The sequence below is a fragment of the Saccopteryx bilineata genome, chromosome 2 (assembly GCF_036850765.1).
Source record: "Saccopteryx bilineata isolate mSacBil1 chromosome 2, mSacBil1_pri_phased_curated, whole genome shotgun sequence".
In the NCBI taxonomy this organism is placed as follows: Eukaryota; Metazoa; Chordata; class Mammalia; order Chiroptera; family Emballonuridae; genus Saccopteryx; species Saccopteryx bilineata.
In genome coordinates this window covers 353,916,605-353,935,064 of record NC_089491.1, presented here as the reverse complement: position 1 = coordinate 353,935,064, position 18,460 = coordinate 353,916,605, and the positions used below count along the sequence as shown (strand labels likewise).

The 18,460-nt window shown below is 42.6% G+C and overlaps 1 protein-coding gene and 1 pseudogene across 3 annotated transcripts in view; both read right to left on the bottom strand.

Annotated features, from left to right (window-relative positions):
* Positions 1–5,286: 5,286 nt before the first annotated feature.
* The window catches only part of TADA2A (transcriptional adaptor 2A), a 64,407-nt gene continuing 51,233 nt past the window's right edge, over positions 5,287–18,460 (bottom strand). For 2 of the 3 annotated variants that reach the window (XM_066262814.1, XM_066262815.1), the window contains 6 exons: positions 18,088–18,198; positions 15,122–15,193; positions 12,788–12,920; positions 12,206–12,246; positions 8,883–8,956; positions 5,287–6,423 (listed from right to left, as the gene is read on the bottom strand). In XM_066262814.1, coding sequence (XP_066118911.1) covers positions 6,238–6,423; positions 8,883–8,956; positions 12,206–12,246; positions 12,788–12,920; positions 15,122–15,193; positions 18,088–18,198 — 617 coding nt within the window. In that variant the 3' untranslated portion in view covers positions 5,287–6,237. The remainder of the gene's footprint in view (positions 6,424–8,882; positions 8,957–12,205; positions 12,247–12,787; positions 12,921–15,121; positions 15,194–18,087; positions 18,199–18,460) is intronic. The other variant, XM_066262816.1, reaches the window with a different exon arrangement.
* On the bottom strand, positions 10,768–10,897 carry LOC136327547 (small nucleolar RNA SNORA29; annotated as a pseudogene).

Sequence of the window (18,460 nt, the reverse complement as noted above, 5' to 3'; positions counted from 1 at the left end):
AAGGGTGATATGACAGTTTATTCAAACAGGAAATAAGCAGAGAGCAGACGAGTAATAGGGTAGGTTAGGTGTTGCCTTCTAAACAATCTGAGAACCTCTACTTCAGGGGTCCCCAAACTTTTTACACAAGGGGCCAGTTCACTGTCCCTCAGACCGTTGAAAGGCCAGACTATAAAAAAAAACTATGAACAAATCCCTATGCACACTGCACATATCTTATTTTAAAGTAAAAAAACAAAACGGGAACAAATACAATATTTAAAATAAAGAACAAGTAAATTTAAACCGACAAACTGACCAGTATTTCAATGGGAACTATGCTCCTCTCACTGACCACCAATGAAAAAGGTGCCCCTTCTGGAAGTGCAGCGGGGGCTGGATAAATGGGCTTAGGGGGCCGCATGCGGCCCACGGGCCGTAGTTTGGGGACCCCTGCCTACTTCCTACTCCTATCCACATTCCACTCTTTGGTTCGCATAGTGAGAGAGATCTGACATGAAGGGTAGGAATTCATAACTAGAGGGGAGGGCCCTGGCCAGTTGGCTCAGTGGTAGAACGTTGGCCTGGTGTGTAGGAGTCCTGGGTTTGATTCCTGGCCAGGGCACACAGGAGAAGTGCCCATCTGCTTCTCCACCCCTCCCCCTCTCCTTCCTCTCTGTCTCTTCCCCTCCCACAGCCGAGGCTCCATTGGAGCAAAGATGGCCCGGGCGCTGAGGATGGCTCTATGGCCTCTGCCTCAGGCGCTAGAATGGCTCTGGTTGCGGCAGAGCAACACCCCAGATGGGCAGAGCATCGCCCCCTGGTGGGCATGCCGGGTGGATCCTGGTCGGGCACATGGGGGAGTCTGACTGCCTCCCCATTTCCAACTTCAGAAAAATACAAAAAAAATTTAAAAAAATAAAAAAATAATAATATAACTAGAGGGGAAGTGTTCAGGCTCTTGGGCTGACATGGATATTTACATGGATATTTACTCCTTTTGCTTTAAGAATGGTTCGGGCCCTGGCCAGTTGGCTCAGCGGTAGAGCGTCGGCCTAGCGTGCAGAGGACCCGGGTTCGATTCCCGGCCAGGGCACACAGGAGAAGTGCCCATTTGCTTCTCCACCCCTCCGCCGCGCTTTCCTCTCTGCCTCTCTCTTCCCCTCCCGCAGCCAAGGCTCCATTGGAGCAAAGATGGCCTGGGCGCTGGGGATGGGTCTGTGGCCTCTGCCCCAGGCGCTAGAGTGGCTCTGGTCGCAACATGGCGACGCCCAGGATGGGCAGAGCATCGCCCCCTGGTGGGCAGAGCGTCGCCCCTGGTGGGCGTGCCGGGTGGATCCCGGTCGGGCGCATGCGGGAGTCTGTCTGACTGTCTCTCCCTGTTTCCAGCTTCAGAAAAATGAAAAAGAAAAAAAAAAAAAAAGAATGGTTCGGGCCTGACCAGGTGGTGGCGCAGTGGATAGAGCGTTGACCTGGAAATGCTGAGGTCGCTGGTTCGAAACCTTGCGCTTGCCTGGTCAAGGCACATACGGGAGTTGATGCTTCCAGCTCCTCCCCCCTTCTCTCTCTCTGTCTCTCCTCTCTCTCTCTCTCTGTCTCTCCCTCTCCTCTCTAAAATGAATAAAAAAAATTAAAAAAAAAAAAGATTAATTCAATCAAGCTAGTTTGATGCCATCCCCTGGGCTCCAAAATAGAAAATAAATGCATCCGACTTAATTATCCAGTCCTGAAAGACATAAAACAAGTCTGTGCTGGCAAAGGCTAACTAGAGGACTTTCAAAACAAAGATGTATGGTGATATTCAAAATTTTCATATCCTTCAGTTTAGGGTTTTAAACCAGTTAAGAGTTACTTTCTGCATTCTTATCTCAACTTCCTTATTCCTACTCTTAACAGAGAAGTGGGCCCAGTACACAATGAATACCAAGCAAGTAACTCATAGTGATGAAGGCATTTTAATGCCAGATGCAAGACATTCATCCTTTCCTTAAATACTCAGGTCTCTTGATGGTAAGCCTGGTCAGTCAAATCAAAGGGTAGTTAATGCTTTCATCCCAGCACATCTCAATTGGTAGAAGCCAAGACATCAGGGAAACACTCAACAGGAGAACTCTGTCCTCTTAGGTTCAGAAACAGGCTTTCTAGACTTCTCAGAAATTATTCGTCTGTCTCCCTACCCCCGTCCCTCAAAAGCAGCACACTAATACTCAGCCTGATGCGTATTTTATGGATAGGCTTAGGTTCCAAAATGTTTAGTCAAATGCTCTTCATTACTGTTTTCACTCCCAAGTTAAATGCCTCAGTCAGCATGATCATTTCTCTCCTCTACCCAGGCTACTCTGGCCTTGCTTGCACTTGAGATCCTGCTCAATTTCACTTACATTTTACTCAGAAGGGCTGGTTATTGTGTCTGGTTGAAGAGAAACCCTGCCTTTGCTGGGCCACCTCTTCCACACAAGGCCATAGACAATGGAAGCATTTCACTGTACCAGGACAGTCCCTTTGGCTGCCCAGGGAGAGGTTAACCACATCTGGTATAAGCACATTGGGAAGGAAAGCAAAACTCCCAGATCAGTAGTAGTACCTCTCGAATAAAACGTTAGAAACTTAAACAAATAAAAAGCCAGGTGCATATAAGTTGTGGAAAAGCGTTTTGTGTTAACAACACAGTGTATTTTTAGAAGATCCTTATTTGTATCTAAAATTGACCAAGATCCTGAAAAATAGATGAACCATGTTCCAGAAATCTGTTTAGAACCCAATCGACTTAGTCTCCTGCCTGGAGGGCAGTGGACGTGTTTTGGAGTAAATATGAATGAATTTTTTCCCAAGCTTCTCTTGTAACTTGGGCCTCTGATTCTTCACACTGGTCATCTTGGCTCTTTCGTTACCTACCTATGTAAATATTTCCTACCAAGGGGAATTTAGTTGTTTTTCGTCATTGTTCTTTGTCAGCTAACCAACCTAGTGATTTCATTACTGACTATGGGGGCAACTTGTTCTTATCTCTCAGCAAGGATTGGCTAATTAACGACCGAGTTCAGACTTTAAATGAGTGGGCATTGTAACCAGTAAAAGGATGAAAATGAGATTCAAGAATGAATAAGCGACAAACAGTTGGTTTCAAGAGAGACGGTTGAGGCCTTGAAGCACAGGGAAGGGTCATTACAGCGAAAGAAACCTAGTCTTCATTTCCCAGTACTGGAAGAAAAGGAAATGCTCAAAACGTCAGCAGAAACCTTTAATGTTAAATTGCAATAAAAATTTCTAACACTGAAAAAGTCTTGATGTGTGTGGTTAAGTTTCAGAGGAAACTTCCTCTTCTGAGGTGACCTGGAGTGAGGCCTCTATCAATGTAGCTGGAACAGTCCCTGAAATGCTCTTGCTAGCTCTTGACTTTGAGTAAAAGAAGTGCCTTTCTTGGGTGACAAGAACACAGAGGAAAATAATGTACTTAAGCTAGACACATCAAATGTATCAAGTGCTTTTCAGTTATAAATGCAAAAAAGTGATTTAGTGACTCCTTCCTAGAGTACTCCACCCAAAATATGGCTTAATCTTTGAGAAACCCCCTAGGGATTCTGGGTCTTAACTTTTGCAAAACTTAAGTTTATCTAAATCATCATCGTCCTGGCTGGATAGCTCAGTTGGCTAGAGCATCCTCTCAAAGTGCAAAGGTTGCTGGTTCGATCCCCGGTCAGTGCACATACAGGAACAGCTCAATGTTCCTGCCTACAGCTCAATGTTCCTGTCTCTCTCTTTCTCCCTTATCTCACTAAAATCAATAAATAAAATTAAAAAAAAAAAAAACCATCATCATCATCCTACTTTCTAAAATCCAGTTTTTGAAATCACAGCCTTATTTTTCTAATGCTATTTTCAACCACGCCATTTTCCCTAATCAAATCTACCGATTCCCCAAGTCAGTTTTTCAGAATTCCACTGATTCTAAGGTCTGTCAGACTGTCCTACCATCCTCCCACTCCTAACCACCATAGTTGTCCTGTGTCCTAGACAACGAAACCTCTTGGCACCATTTCCCTTACTCCCACTGCTGCCTCCACAGCATTGTCTACCCACTACGTCTGGGACAGCCTCTCACTTCCATCTGCTGAATTCTCTCTCTTCTAGATCTTATTACCTCAAAAAATCACCTCTCTGGAAGTCTTCCTTAATTAAGATTAAGGACTCTTCAGACTATAACAAACATCACCTGACATAGATATCTAATGCATCCCAAATTTTTAGAACCAGACTTGCCTTTCAGTGGTAAGAGGCAATCCAGCCCCCCCATTTTTATTGAATCATTCTAGAGAGGGGAGACAAAGAAGGGGGGAGGAGCAGGAAGCATCAACTCCCATATGTGCCTTGACCAGGCAAGCCCAGGGTTTCAAACCAATGACCTCAGTGTTTCAGGTCAACGCTTTATCTACAGCACCACCACAGGTCAGGCAAAGGCAATCCCTTTATAACCAATGGAGGGTGATAGTGGCGGTAGAAAATGATTTTCTAAGAGAGGTAAGTATGCAAAAAAAAGAGATCATTTCCACAAACCACCCTTTTTAAAGACTGAAGTCTTTAATTATTCTAATTCCTTCAGATCCTTAGTGTTTTCTTTTCACTTGTAACCCCCTAAAAGGAGTCTATTAGGGAGCTGCATGCATATTTATATCAGTCAAAATGTTTGAGCAGATACTTCCAACAAGCATATTTTTAGATACTTTGAATGTTGAAAGAATGAAAAAATCAGGTACTAGAGGTAATTTGTACAGATTCTGAACTTATTTCTACATATAAGTTTCTTTTTAATAGAAATGGGATAACCATGACTGAGTTTGACTATTCTGCAAAAAGTTTTAAGGACGTTTCAGATGTGGTAGCTCCTCACCCTCCTATCAACGGAGTCCCATTTATAAAACTACTTGACTTTTGCCTGACCAGGCAGTGGCACAGTGGATAGAGCGTCAGACTGGGATGCGGAAGGACCCAGGTTCGGGACCCTGGGGTTGCCAACTTGAGTGCGGGCTCATCTGGTTTGAGCAAAAAGCTCACCAGCTTGGACCCAAGGTCACTGGCTCAAGCGGGGTGTTATTCAGTCTGCTGAAGGCCCGCGGTCATGGCACATATGAGAAAGCAATCAATGAACAACTATGGTGTCGCAACGAAAAACTGATGATTGATGCTTCTCATCTCTTTCCGTTCCTGTCTGTCTGTCCCTATGTATCCCTCTATCTGATTCTCGCTCTGTCCCTATAAAAAACAAAAACAAAACAAAAACCAAAAAACTACTTGACTTTTGTTGTAAAAGCAGCTTTTATTTCAGGCTGTCCTTTTCCCATTAAGAAAATTTTTTTTAATTTAATTTAATTTTATTTTATTTATTCCATTAAGAAATTAAGGTTCAGGTCTCAATCAAAGCAAAATGGAGGTTAATTGTATCATCTTCATCCTCAGGCCTGGAATCCCAGAAAACCCAGGGTAAGACCAGGGTGAGTCCAGGACACACATGTTAGGAAAGACAGTGCAGCATGATGAGCTGGGCACCCAACACCCTAAGTGTGCTTTAGTTATCGGAATATTTGACACACCCTCAAATTAAGCAGAAAACATTTTAATCCATTAATTCTAAAAATAATAAAGATGTTTTATATCCGATGCTACCTCCTCAAGTCTACTGCAGATTAGACAGACTGCAAAGTACAAAGCCAGACATTAAAGTTAAAGATGCAGTTCAGGACAAGACCATCACAGGGAGATTTTCCTCCCTTTTGTTCATAAACATAAGTTGTCAACTTCAAAAAATCTTCAGAAAAAAAGCTTTCGCACATTCTACAACCTTTTACTTAACTTTAAATTTGTCTATATTGTTTAAAGACAAAACAAATGATCAGAAAACCAACCACTCAAATACTAGAGTCTACGCTGGACCCCTGGGACTGAAGACTGGGTGAGTTCTATTTCTACCAACACTGTGATGTGAGGTACTATGGTTCCTGCTTTAGTTACAAGAGGTGTTAGGAACGAATGCCCACTCACATTTAATAATAGCTTATCTAGCACCTAACTCTGCGGCACAATACCAACAATAAGAGTGTTTGAAAGCACAGGGGAGAGAATTAAGTAGACATTATAGCCACTTAAGGTTTCCTTTGTCGTTCCTCTCTTTGTACAATGAGAATTCAGCTCAAGAACATCCACACCGTCCTTTGGTCCACCACATTCCAAATCTGTGATTTCGAATCCCAAGTCCATAGAGCCTCAGGCTTTAGTGATGTATCCTTCTCGAATGAGGAAATCATAGATTTTCCGGGTTTTGTTCACATCTATCTTGATGAGTGTTCTTGCCTGTGCCAGTCTCAGGCCTCCTTGCTTGTTACATTCATTCAACAGAGCAGATTTGTACTCTAAATAGGCTCCTGGGACCAACCTCACCATCTGACAGAGCTGTAAGACATAGCAAATTTAATCAACATTAACATCTCTCATTCTCCCAACTTAATCCAGCAGGGATAGCCAAAATAAAATTCAAGGAGTAAAAAAAAAAAAAAAAAAATTCAAGGAGTGACATCAACCTCCAACTATTTGGGTTGTTGGGTGGCTGGACTACATTCCATTTAGTCTCTTCTTTGGAGGGACTACAGTATTAACTGAAGACAGGCTTTCAGGAAGAGAAAGCCAGGATATAATGCTGGGAGAGCCTTTAGCCTGACTCAGCTGGCCCACCTGGGCTTGCCAGGGAACACATGCATGTGTCCTGAGGAGCAGCCTGGGTAAAGGTCCAGCACATTCCAACACAAGCCAGTCAGGGAAGAGCCACACTGCACAGTGGGGGTGGGGCTGCAGATACTTGGATTCCCAGTGTGAATCACATAATTTTTAATATTGGTGGAAAGCAGGAGTCCCTGCTTTTGTGATTATATTTCCTACTTTGGAGGGAGAGGATATAGAGACCTTGCTTAGAGAGGCCACTTAAGCTGCTAAAAATCTAGAAAGTTGGCTCATTCCAGTGTACTTGCCATTATCTAGCAATGAGCAGTCTAAGCTGACTTTCTGTGGGTACGGAGAGAAACTGCTTAAAGCTCCAGGCCATTCAGTACTGAATCAGGGGGGCCTGGGTTCTTTAATATTTCTAGTGGATAAAATAGACCCTTCTCCTTGACTCTTCCTTACTATCTGACTGGAATTAACAGTTCAAAGTGGCAGATGGGGACACTGATCTTGGGAACTGTAAAAGGAGCATATGAGGAACAAAAGATGACAATAATAGAAGAGCAAAATGAGTCAGGCCATTTTTTTTTCTTCTTAAGTGAGAAACAGGAGGCAGAGAGACAGATTCCCACAGGCGCCCCAACTGGGATCTACCCGGCAAGCCCCCTGCTAGGTGATGATCTGCTCTTCTGGGGGCCATTGCTCCGTTGCTTGGCAACTGAGCTATTTTAGTGCCTGAGGCGAAGGCCATGGAGCCATCCTCAGCACCTGGGGCCAACCTGCTCCAACTGAGCCATGGCTGTGGGAGGAGAAGAGAGAGATAGAGAGAGAAGGAAAAGGGAAAGGGGTGGAGAAATAGATGGTCACTTCTTCTGTGTGCTGACCAGGAATCAAACCTGGGATGTCCATGTTGGGCCAATGCTCTACCACTGAGCCAACTGGCCAGGGCCAGTCACGCCACTTTTAAATCAAAATTAATGTGTAACTATATATGACAGTGAATTCCTTTTATATGCTTATAAACATGCTATGGAGACAACTCCAAAAATCTTTTAAGTGATGGTTCTATTGTTGGAAAAAGTGCATAAGTCAAAGTGACTGTTCTTGTAGAAAATAATCATTTTCATATGAGTTACTTTAGGTTTATAAAAAATTAATTTCGCCTGACCAGGTGGTGGCACAGTGGATGGAGTGTTGGACTGGGATGTGGAAGGACCCAAGTTCGAGACCCCGAGGTCGCCAGCTTGAGTGCGGGCTCACCTGGCTTGAGCAAAAGCTCACCAGCTTGGACCCAGGGTCGCTGGCTTCAGCAAGGGGTTACTCAGTCTGCTGAAGGCCCACAGTCAAGGCACATATGAGAAAGCAATCAATGAACAACTAAGAAGTTGCAACACGCAATGAAAAACTGATTGATGCTTCTCATCTGTCTCCATTCCTGTCTGTCTGTCCCTGTCTATCCCTCCAACTCTCTGTCTCTGTAAAAAAAAAAAAAACAAAAGAAACTGTTTATTAAAAAAAAATAATTTCACTTACATGAAGTGCTTGGTATATGGTAAATACTCAATAAATGACAGTTGCTATTCTTTAGATTTACATATCATATGTTCTTCTCTCAGAAGGCAAATGGTGGTGAGGTGGTAAGGGAAGGAGTCCTCTGAAACCTATGGAGGTTAGCTCTGTGGCTTTTAGCCTCCTAGGGCAGGCTAGGACCATATGTGCTATTAGGTAAGCAGAGCAAATGGCATTTGATCTTGTAATGACAATTTAGTGATTTTTCAACCCCTGCTCTTTCCTCTAGCTCCTTTTCTTTCTTTTTTTTTTTGTATTTTTCCGAAGCCAGAAACGGGGAGGCAGACAGACTCCCGCATGCGCCTGACCAGGATCCACCCGGCACGCCCACTAGGGGGCGATGCTCTGCCCATCTGAGGCATCGTTCTGTTGCGACCAGAGCCACTCTAGCGCCTGAGGCAGAGGCCACAGAGCCATCCTCAGCGCCCAGGCCAACCTTGCTCCAATGGAGTCTCGGCTGCAGGAGGGGAAGAGAGACAGAGAGAAAGGAGAGGGGGAGGGGTGGAGAAGCAGATGGGCGCTTCTCCTGTGTGCCCAGGCCAGGAATTGAACCCGGGACTCCTGCACGCCAGGCCGACGCTCTACCACTGAGGCAACTGGCCAGGGCCTCCTTTTCTTTCTATTACCTCTTTTTCTTTCTCGTTCAGCTTCTCTGTGCCAGGGAGGCCTGTGAGGTTCAAGGGTGGCGCACTTCGTCTACCTATAGACACAGACAGAAAAGGTCATATATTTCATACAAGTGGGATAAAATATAACAAAGTTTACCGCAGCCAGGCCAGTTAGGTACAAGGTCATTATATCCAGCTGTAAGAAATTCCGCCAGTCCCCTCAGGCCCAACTTAACTAGAAACACAGGCAAAACAACAGTCATTTGAAAATTAAAACGGTAATATCTGTGTCTTTGCTCTGTTAAAAAACACATATACTCACACTTATTTCAGCATCAACTATGACTACCTAACACAGTAGTTATTACCTGTGTCTTCTGAACCAAAGAGGAGATTCTAAAATCTGAAGCCCAGATCTCATCCGGTCAAGAAAAGTCCTACACTATCTGCCTTGACAGCTAATGAATGGAAATCACAACTCTGCACAAGACATTTCCTAACCCTCGAGGCTCTGCCAGCAGTACAAGGCAAACAGGGTCATTAACCAAGTACCATTTGCCTTCAGATCAAAGGTAGACTGTTAGGCCAGCAAAAGGCCTTTATTACGTGAGGGAATATCTGTTCCTTCCAAAGTAGCCCTGTTTACCAGAAAGATCCACACAGAAGAACAATGAGCTATTATATGGCAAAGTAGAGGCTAAGGTGAACTCACATACCTAAGAAACCTAAGCATGAGGATACTGCCCAGCATGGGAAGCTTGATGTGCACAACTTTTTGGTTTTGTTTTGAATATTTGTTTGAGATCAGCTGGGGATGGATAGACTGAGTTACACAAAAGAAAGTACAGACCATGTACTGAGTTTTATGGGTGTTGCCTTTTAGGTGGTGGAGAGAAGGGGGAGGGACTGTTAACAGAGAAGCCTGCTCTGCTTGAAAACGCTTTTCTGCAAAATCAACAAAGGGGACAGAGCTTCTCCATAACCGACAGGCTAGCCTTACCCTAAACGCTCAAAAAGGGAGACTAAAATCATTTTCTGCCTCACCAATGTTAGCAGAGGCCAAGTTACAATCAAGAATCCAGGTTTCCAAGTTTGATTTGCCTCAGGACCACCACAGACCATGAGGAGCAAGGGGTCTCCTCAACATAAATACAGGGGGTGAAGAAGGCCTAGGAAGCAAGAAAAAATGAGTGCAGATGGTTCAGAAAACACAAATGCCATCACTGCATGGTCATGTTAGCTCATTAATTCTAATTAGCCAATATGAAGTTATTTGTATTTCTGTACTTGGACTGTGAGGAGAGGCTGAAGTAAGAAATATATAAAACTTGTATTTTGCTGTCTTGGTTATTCCTTAAAAGACTCTCTTTTCTCATTTAAGTATTAAGAAATAATTACTTTAAGGTCCTGGCCAGGTAGCTCAATTGGTTAGAGCATTGTCCAAACATGCCAAAGTTGTGGGTTTGATCCCTGGTCAGGGTATATACAAGAATAAACGGCATGAATAAGTGGAACAATAGGTCGATGTTTCTCTCTCTCTGTTTCACCCTCTTAAAAATCAATTAGCCTGGCCAGGCGGTGGCATAGTGGATAGAGCGTTGGATTGGGATGTGTAGAACCCAGGTTTGAGACCCCAAGGTTGCCAGCTTGAGTGTGGGTTCATATGATTTGAGCAAAGCTCACCAGCTTGGATCCAAGGTGAGTAACCTCTTGCTGGCTTGAGCAAGGGGTTACTCACTCTGCTGTAGCCCCATGGTCAAGGTACATATGAGAAAGCAATCAATGAACAACTAAGGTGTCGCAACAAAAAACTAATGATTGATTTCTCATCTCTCTCTGTTCCTGTCTATCCCTCTCTCTGACTCTCTTTGTCTCTGTAAATAAATAAATAAGTAAAATTTTTTTGTTGTTGTTTAGCCATTTCATATAGGATGAGGACACAGAAAAATCCTCCCTCTTCAGATCATGGCAGCATTAATCTATCCCATGAATAAAATTTTTTTAAAAATTACTTAAAACAAAGGAATGAAAAAATATCATCACTAATGTGGCCTTCCTGAGTCCTATGTAGATCCTTAATTACTGAGAGATTTGAATGGGATCATCACAGGTCAATTGTTCCAAATGTCCAAAGGATGGTAAAATTGCAAGTGGGTCATCTTTTAGATTACTCTGTTTCTGAACAGTGGAGTGGTCTGTAAATTCTGACTTGGGAAAGTGGCTAATCTACCACATCAAGAAACAAGGGTTATCAGGTATTATATAGCTTAAGCCAGTGGTTTTCAACCACCGGTCAGCCAGAAATTTCGTGTTGGTCCATGAAAGAACCACCCTAATGTTGTATGAAGATTATAGTCTATAATGACTGGGTCTATAATCTTCATACAACATCAGGGTGGCTAACTCTTTCGTGGACCGGCAAGATATTTCCGAAGGACCAGCAGTTGAGAAACACACTGGCTTAATCTATCTATCTCTGTAAACCATTCTCCAAATAGGACATAACCAAAGATTTAAAGAGAAATGTAAGTACCTTAAGTCTCCAACTTAAAAATAAATCCTTGCATTTCTGGCAGGTAACATGCCTTTTTGCTCATACAGGATACAAAACCTCAAAGGGATAAACGCATTTATCCCTTTGAGACAAATCTTGAAATCTGTGGTAGATACAACCACAGTAAACTAACTTCCCAGACATTGTTAAATAGAAAAACCACCTTTCTGGAGTTTGTTCTTCCCAGTGTCTGTACTCTAACCCTGAGGATAGTCCCTGTCTGACCATGAAGATTCTGAAAAGTTGATCCTTATAAACTGGGACAACACATAATTACTGTTATACTTTCTAAGCACCTTGATCCCACAAAGTGGGGAGGGATTGTTGGGTCACCACAATCTCTAGAATGAAAACTTTACAATCAAGACTCATTCTAAGCGGTAGAGCGTCGGCCTGGCGTGCGGGGGACCCGGGTTCGATTCCTGGCCAGGGCACATAGGAGAAGCGCCCATTTGCTTCTCCACCCCCACCCCCCTCCTTCCTCTCTGTCTCTCTTCCCCTCCCGCAGCCAAGGCTCCATTGGAGCAAAGATGGCCCGGGCGCTGGGGATGGCTCCTTGGCCTCTGCCCTAGGCGCTAGAGTGGCTCTGGTCGCGGCAGAGCGACCCCCCCCCAGGGGCAGAGCATCGCCCCCTGGTGGGCAGAGCATCGCCCCTGGTGGGCGTGCCGGGTGGATCCCGGTCGGGCGCATGCGGGAGTCTGTCTGATTGTCTCTCCCCATTTCCAGCTTCAGAAAAATACAAAAAAAAAAGAAAAAAAAGACTCATTCTAGCTTGAAAGATCATTACCTGAATTTGAAGCCAATGGAACAGGACTCAGGCCAGAATCACTACAAGGAAAAAGAGGAAGTTAAACTTATGTCACACCACAGAAGGCAATTTCCAAAAGCCCATGTGGGACTGGTTGCCATTTATTGGATTGGTTACTTTGAAGAGATGTAATGAGATAGACTGCACATGTTTTACAGATTATTGCACTGTACTAACCAGGAAAAGACATCTGTTCCAGGAGGAGAAATCACTTGGATTTGTTAAGAGCTCTAAGGCTCAAACATCACAGAGACCATTTCTGGGGAAAGACAGGAATACAATCCTTCTCTGAAAATAATACCGATACATACGGAGAGAGAGAGAAGACATGGGTGGAGGGAATTTACCTACTTTTAAAGTAGCAAAGTAGGATTCTAGGAGGTCAGTTATGTTTCTCAAAACTGTCAGTATGGCACTGTTTCTGAGACAGACTCCTAAAGTTTCCTGAATTCTTCCAGCTACCCAATTATTACTCTCCCATGGGGACTGTGCCCATGGAAAAGCCTGAAAACGCATGTCAAGAATGAAAGGGTGCTCTTTTGCCCTGGCCGGGGGCCTCACATGTCGGCCTGCCGGCGGAGCCACTGCTGGCAAGCACTGCTGTCCTGGATGTACTGGAGGACTTCAGAGAGCATGGTGCGCTTAAGGCGCTCCTCCTCCCGCGTCTTCTTCAGGTGATCATAAGTTCTGGCACCTATGGTATGAAAAAAACAACAAACAAACACCAAAACTGCAATGATAATGCAGAACTAAGAAAGGCTCCCTAATTGACCAGCAAATAGTTTGTCTTTTCTTTTTGGTTTCTTTCCAAGAGCAAAGTGGATTTCTCCTAGTTTGAAATCTCCCATCCCTCCCGTTTTATTGCCAACAAATTAAAATATTTTTATTCCTTTTCTACCTTTAAGAAATTTTGAGGAAATAAATCCTGAAAACAGAAAAGTACAAAGAAAGTAAGAGTAACTCATATTTCCACCCCCAAAAGTAATTAACATTTAATATGGTCATATTTGCTCCTTGTTCTATTTTTCTGTCTAGATATTTTTCAAAGTCATACAAGCGCTATAAATACATACTCTTCCTTAAAAAAGCAATCAGAATTACAAATCAAACAAGTTCTTACAGACCAGTATTGTTCAAGCCCTCTTTCCCAGAGGCCACCACTATCAGGTAACCAAACCCTGGTATCTAGCATGTGGCTAAACAGATGTTGCCTAGTGTTTATACTAGTTAACAAAAAAGTATACAGATTCCAAAATGCCACACCAGTAGGTTTCCAACTATGTTCCACAGAGCCCCAGAGCACTGTGAAAATCTATCAGGGTTACATGAAAAGCAAGGACATCACCACATACTGGTGGTCTGGGTTCTACACCTGACTTGAACCATCAGACTTCAACCAAGGTAGTTCCACTTTTACCTTAATTACAGATTAGGGCTCCACATTCAATTTTATTTTGAAAATAATTTCCATTGTTAAAGAACCATTATACTAGGCCAGTGGTCGGCAAACTCATTAGTTAACAGAGCCAAATATCAACAGTACAACGATTGAAATTTCTTTTGAGAGCCAAATTTTTTAAACTTAAACTATACAGGTAGGTACATTCCTTATCAAGGTAGCGCCCGTACGTGGTGTTAAGAGCCACACTCAAGGGGGCAAAGAGCCGCATGTGGCTCGCGAGCCGCACTTTGCCGACCAGGGCCTAAACTTACACCCCTAGGGCTACTTCCTGTGGGTAGCTTTTATTTATTTATTTATTTTTAAAGATTTTATTTATTCATTTTAGAGAGAATAGAGGGAGAAAGAAGGGGGGAGGAACAGGAAGCATCAACTCCCGTATGTGCTTTGACCAGGAAAGCCCAAGGGTTTTGAATTGGCGTCCTCAGCGTTCCAGGTCGACGCTTCATCCACTGCACCACCACAGGTCAGGCTCCTGTGGGTAGCTTTTAAAGATCAAAGCTACCCCTATGGGATACACCCAAAGGGTACTTCCTGTGGGTACTGGGTGATCGCTTTCAGCCAACAGAAAAGAAGGAATGCTAAAGATTGTTCCAACAGTAACAATAAAACAACATAAATTACTATTTATTGAACATTCACTGTATACCTGGTACTATACTACATTTTCATGCATTATCTCTAATTTATCTTCACACTAATCCTAAGAAACTTGGAAAACTGTCAGTATGACACTAAACTGAAACTGGAACAGAATTAAAAATCTGATAGACAGGAGAGCCAGAATTCAGACCCAAGCTGTCCAAATCTAGACCTCAAGCTCTTAACTAGTATAACATACTGCTTTCCCTTGTGACCTGGCTCTACTACAACTATCTCTTCAATTGCTTTAAACCTTAATTTCTTCAATAAATGAAAAGAATAATATATATCTCATAAATTTGTTATGAGAATTACATGACATGATCCAGGTGAAATGCTTAGTGGAGGGCCCATGGTAAACTGTTTCTATGAGATATTAGCTGCTATTAACATAATTAGTATCACCACCTCAAGTAATTGAGATGAAAGCACCTACAGCCAGCTGAAGCCTGGTTATATAAATGATCAGATATACATCACTAAATTTTAAAAGACTGAGGCTAAGAATTAGAATAAAAAATTATTTTTTTAAAGAGGCCACAGTAAAATCCTAGATCTAAAGCAGTGCCTCTCTTTTGTGACGTAACTTTTATTTTACCTCAGATAATCCATATAATGGTGTTTATAAGGATTATACAGATGAAATTTTACTGGAAGAATTAAAAAGCCCATTCTGAAAAAGGAAAGCTTGTTTTAAAAAAAAAAATGCATACTGAAAAAAAAATCTACACTGCCTCAAACAGACTTCTGTGTTTGGAACACACTTGTCATCTGATATAGTGAGTGGTACTTACTATAAAAATTGGTAATGCCTGCTGTTCTGTATTCCTGGAGCCTCTTGATTTCCCTTCGGAGTTCAAATTCCACTGTTTATCCCAAAAAGGAAGCAGGAGAAAAATAGGAAAAACAAAATCAATATCAATAAGCACTTTTGCTGTTGAGTATTGTAAGTCTGTCTCATATAAAAGACTAGTGGCTAATTCCTTTTGGGGAATCATATTTGTTGGTAACATTTCACTAGAAATTTTACCCAAGAGCTGAGAAAAACCTCTCCAGCTATCTTCCAGCTGCTGCTTCTGGCTGGAGACAGTAGCAGCCAGAACTATCTCTTAGAAAACGTACAGTGACCTGGCTGAATTAATTTAGTTATAGAAGTAACAAACTTTTTTAAACAATCAAGTTCCCCTGCTCTATTGATGCTGTGTTAAAAGTTCTACCACATAACCAAATTATTTTATGAAATCTGTCTCTGGTATGACTCGATGTGGCCCTTTTGCAAGGGGAACACAAAAAGCTCTGTGCTCAAGTCCCAGATAATTTCTTTCTCCATAGAAACCAAAGAGCACTGTGTTTTCTGTAAACCAAAGAATTCTACTTCCTCTGTGCTTGGGTTATTACAGAATAGAGCATTCAAATTTGGGGGCTTTGAACCAGATGAAGGAAAGGCCTGGACACTCCATGGGGTGCAGTTCCTTGGAGTGACACATAAACCAGGGATGGCACAAACTGGGACAGGAAGTAATGGATCAGTCACCTAGTAGAAATCACACAAAGAATGAAACCAGATAGGATATTTGGTAAGGACAACCAACTTGGTTCAGATAAATGCCTACGATGCCATGTAAGAAATATCTGTATGATGAGAACAGGATATGAGAGCCTTGGTCAAGTACCTTCCCAGAACTAAATGTATAGCACATACATAAATTTCATGATGAAGGGTAGAGAGGAAGGCACCCAGTAAAGACCTGTTTCATATAGCAATTTCATTGTTTTAAAATTTTATTTGAGAGAGAGAGACACAGAAAGGGAGAGACAGAGGGAGGAGAGAGATGAGAAGCATCATCAACTTGTAATTGCGTCACTTTAGTTGCTCGTTGATTGATTCTCATATGTGCATTGACTAGGGGGGACTCAAGCTGAGCCAGTGACCCCTTGCTCAAGCCAGTGGTCTTGGGACCAAGTCAGCAACCTTGGCATCATGTCGATGATCTCATGCTCACGCTGCCAAGCCCTCACTTAAGCCAACAAGCCCGTGCTCAAGCTGGTGACCTTGAGGTTTTGAACCAGGGATCCTCAGCATTCCGGATCAAGGCACTAACCACTGTGCAACCACCAGTCCGGCACAACTTCAATTTTTATAGTGAAAAATCAAATGATAACTGGGGAGAGCACTCTCAGAAAAAAAGGCAAGGGAATGATGGTAGTACTACCTCCATGAGTTATCCAACTCTGTTCCTACTTTAAAAACTAGTTTGGTCCTGGACAGATAGCTCCTTGGTTGGAACATCGGCCCAAAGTGCAGAGGTTGCCAGTTCGAGACCTGGTTAGGGCACATACAGGAACAGATCAAAGTTCCTGTTTCTCTCTCCCTTCCTCTCTGGCTAAAATCAATCAATAAAAATTAATTAATAATGGAATACTACTCAGCCATAAGAAATGATGACATCGGATCATTTACAGCAAAATGGTGGGATCTTGATAACATTATACGAAGTGAAATAAGTAAATCAGAAAAAAACAGGAACTGCATTATTCCATACGTAGGTGGGACATAAAAGTGAGACTAAGAGTGTGATGGTTATGGGGGGAGGGGGGAGAGGGAGAGGGAAAGGGGGAGGGGGAGGGCACAAAGAAAACTAGATAGAAGGTGACAGAGGACAATCTGACTTTGGGTGATGGGTATGCAACATAACTGAACGACAAGATAACCTGGACATGTTATCTTGTTATCTTTGAATATATGTATCCTGATTTATTGATGTCACTCCATTAAAAAAATAAAATTATTAAAATAAAAAAATTAATTAATAAAAGAACAAAAACAACAAAACAGAAAAAAAACTAGTTTGTATTTTTGGTGACAGAGAAAGAGATAGAGAGAGGGACAAATAGGGATAGACAGACAGGAAGGGAGAGAGATGAGAAGCATCAATTCTTCATTGCGGCTCCTTAGTCTTCTTAGTGATTGCTTTCTCCTATGTGTCCTGACAGGAGGGGGAGGCTACAGCAGAGTAAGTGACCTCTTGCTCAAGCCAGCGACTGTGGCTTCAAGCCAGCAACCTTTGAGCTCAGGCCAGCAACCATGGGATCATCTCTGATTCCACGCTCAAGCTGGTGAGCCCATGCTCAAGCCCGCGACCTTGAGGTTTCAAACCTGGGTCCTCTGCATCTCAGTCCAATGCTCTATCTATTGTACCTCCGCCTGGACAAGCTAAAAACTAGTTTTAATACTAAAATATTTATGAACAAAATAATATACCATCTGGGATTTGCGTCAATGTAATTCAGTTGAGCTGGGAAGGGAGTAGCAGAGACAAATGGCACTAGATTGGCTATATGTTGACTGCTACTGGAGCCAGATGATGGATGTATGGGGGTTATTTACACTATTATTTCTACTTTTGTATATAGTATTTGAATACTCTCACAATAAAAAGGGGAAAAACTACTAAACTACTGTTTTTCTGGGGAAAAAGAAAGCTACTAGGCATTTAACCACTCTTCTCCCACCTTCAAAGTCCCACATTTATGTCACAGTAATAAAGAGAAACTAACAAATATACCCATGTATTTATTTATAGAACTTCACATAAAACACATTATCTCTCCCATTTATATAAATACACAAACAAAAATATCCATGTATTTACCGAACTTCACATAAAACACACTATTACCACTCCTATTTATATAAATACACACACACACACACACACACACACACAGTCACACTTGTTCAAGGCTCAAGACCACCTACATGCATGACTTTCAATGAACTTGTCGTGTTCCACTGGCCCCACAATTCTTGCAAATCGCCTCATTGTTTCATAAAGGTCTTGGACCTCCTTGGGATATCGCCGTTCCATTACTACAGAGAAAGTAAAACACAACCATGTCGCAGAAAATATGAGAATCCCTAAGTTTTCTGCATATATTTTACAAGAAGTAAAATGGAAGGACATTATTCCTAACCTCACATGACTAGCTCACCCATGACAGGAAGCAAACAGGAAAGCTAAGAATGCAAAACACTAATCATAATAACAGCATCACAATGACTATCACACAGGGCCGTTATCACTGGAGATCACCTGCACTACTGAGCACTCTGATGACCTCCACGCCTCACT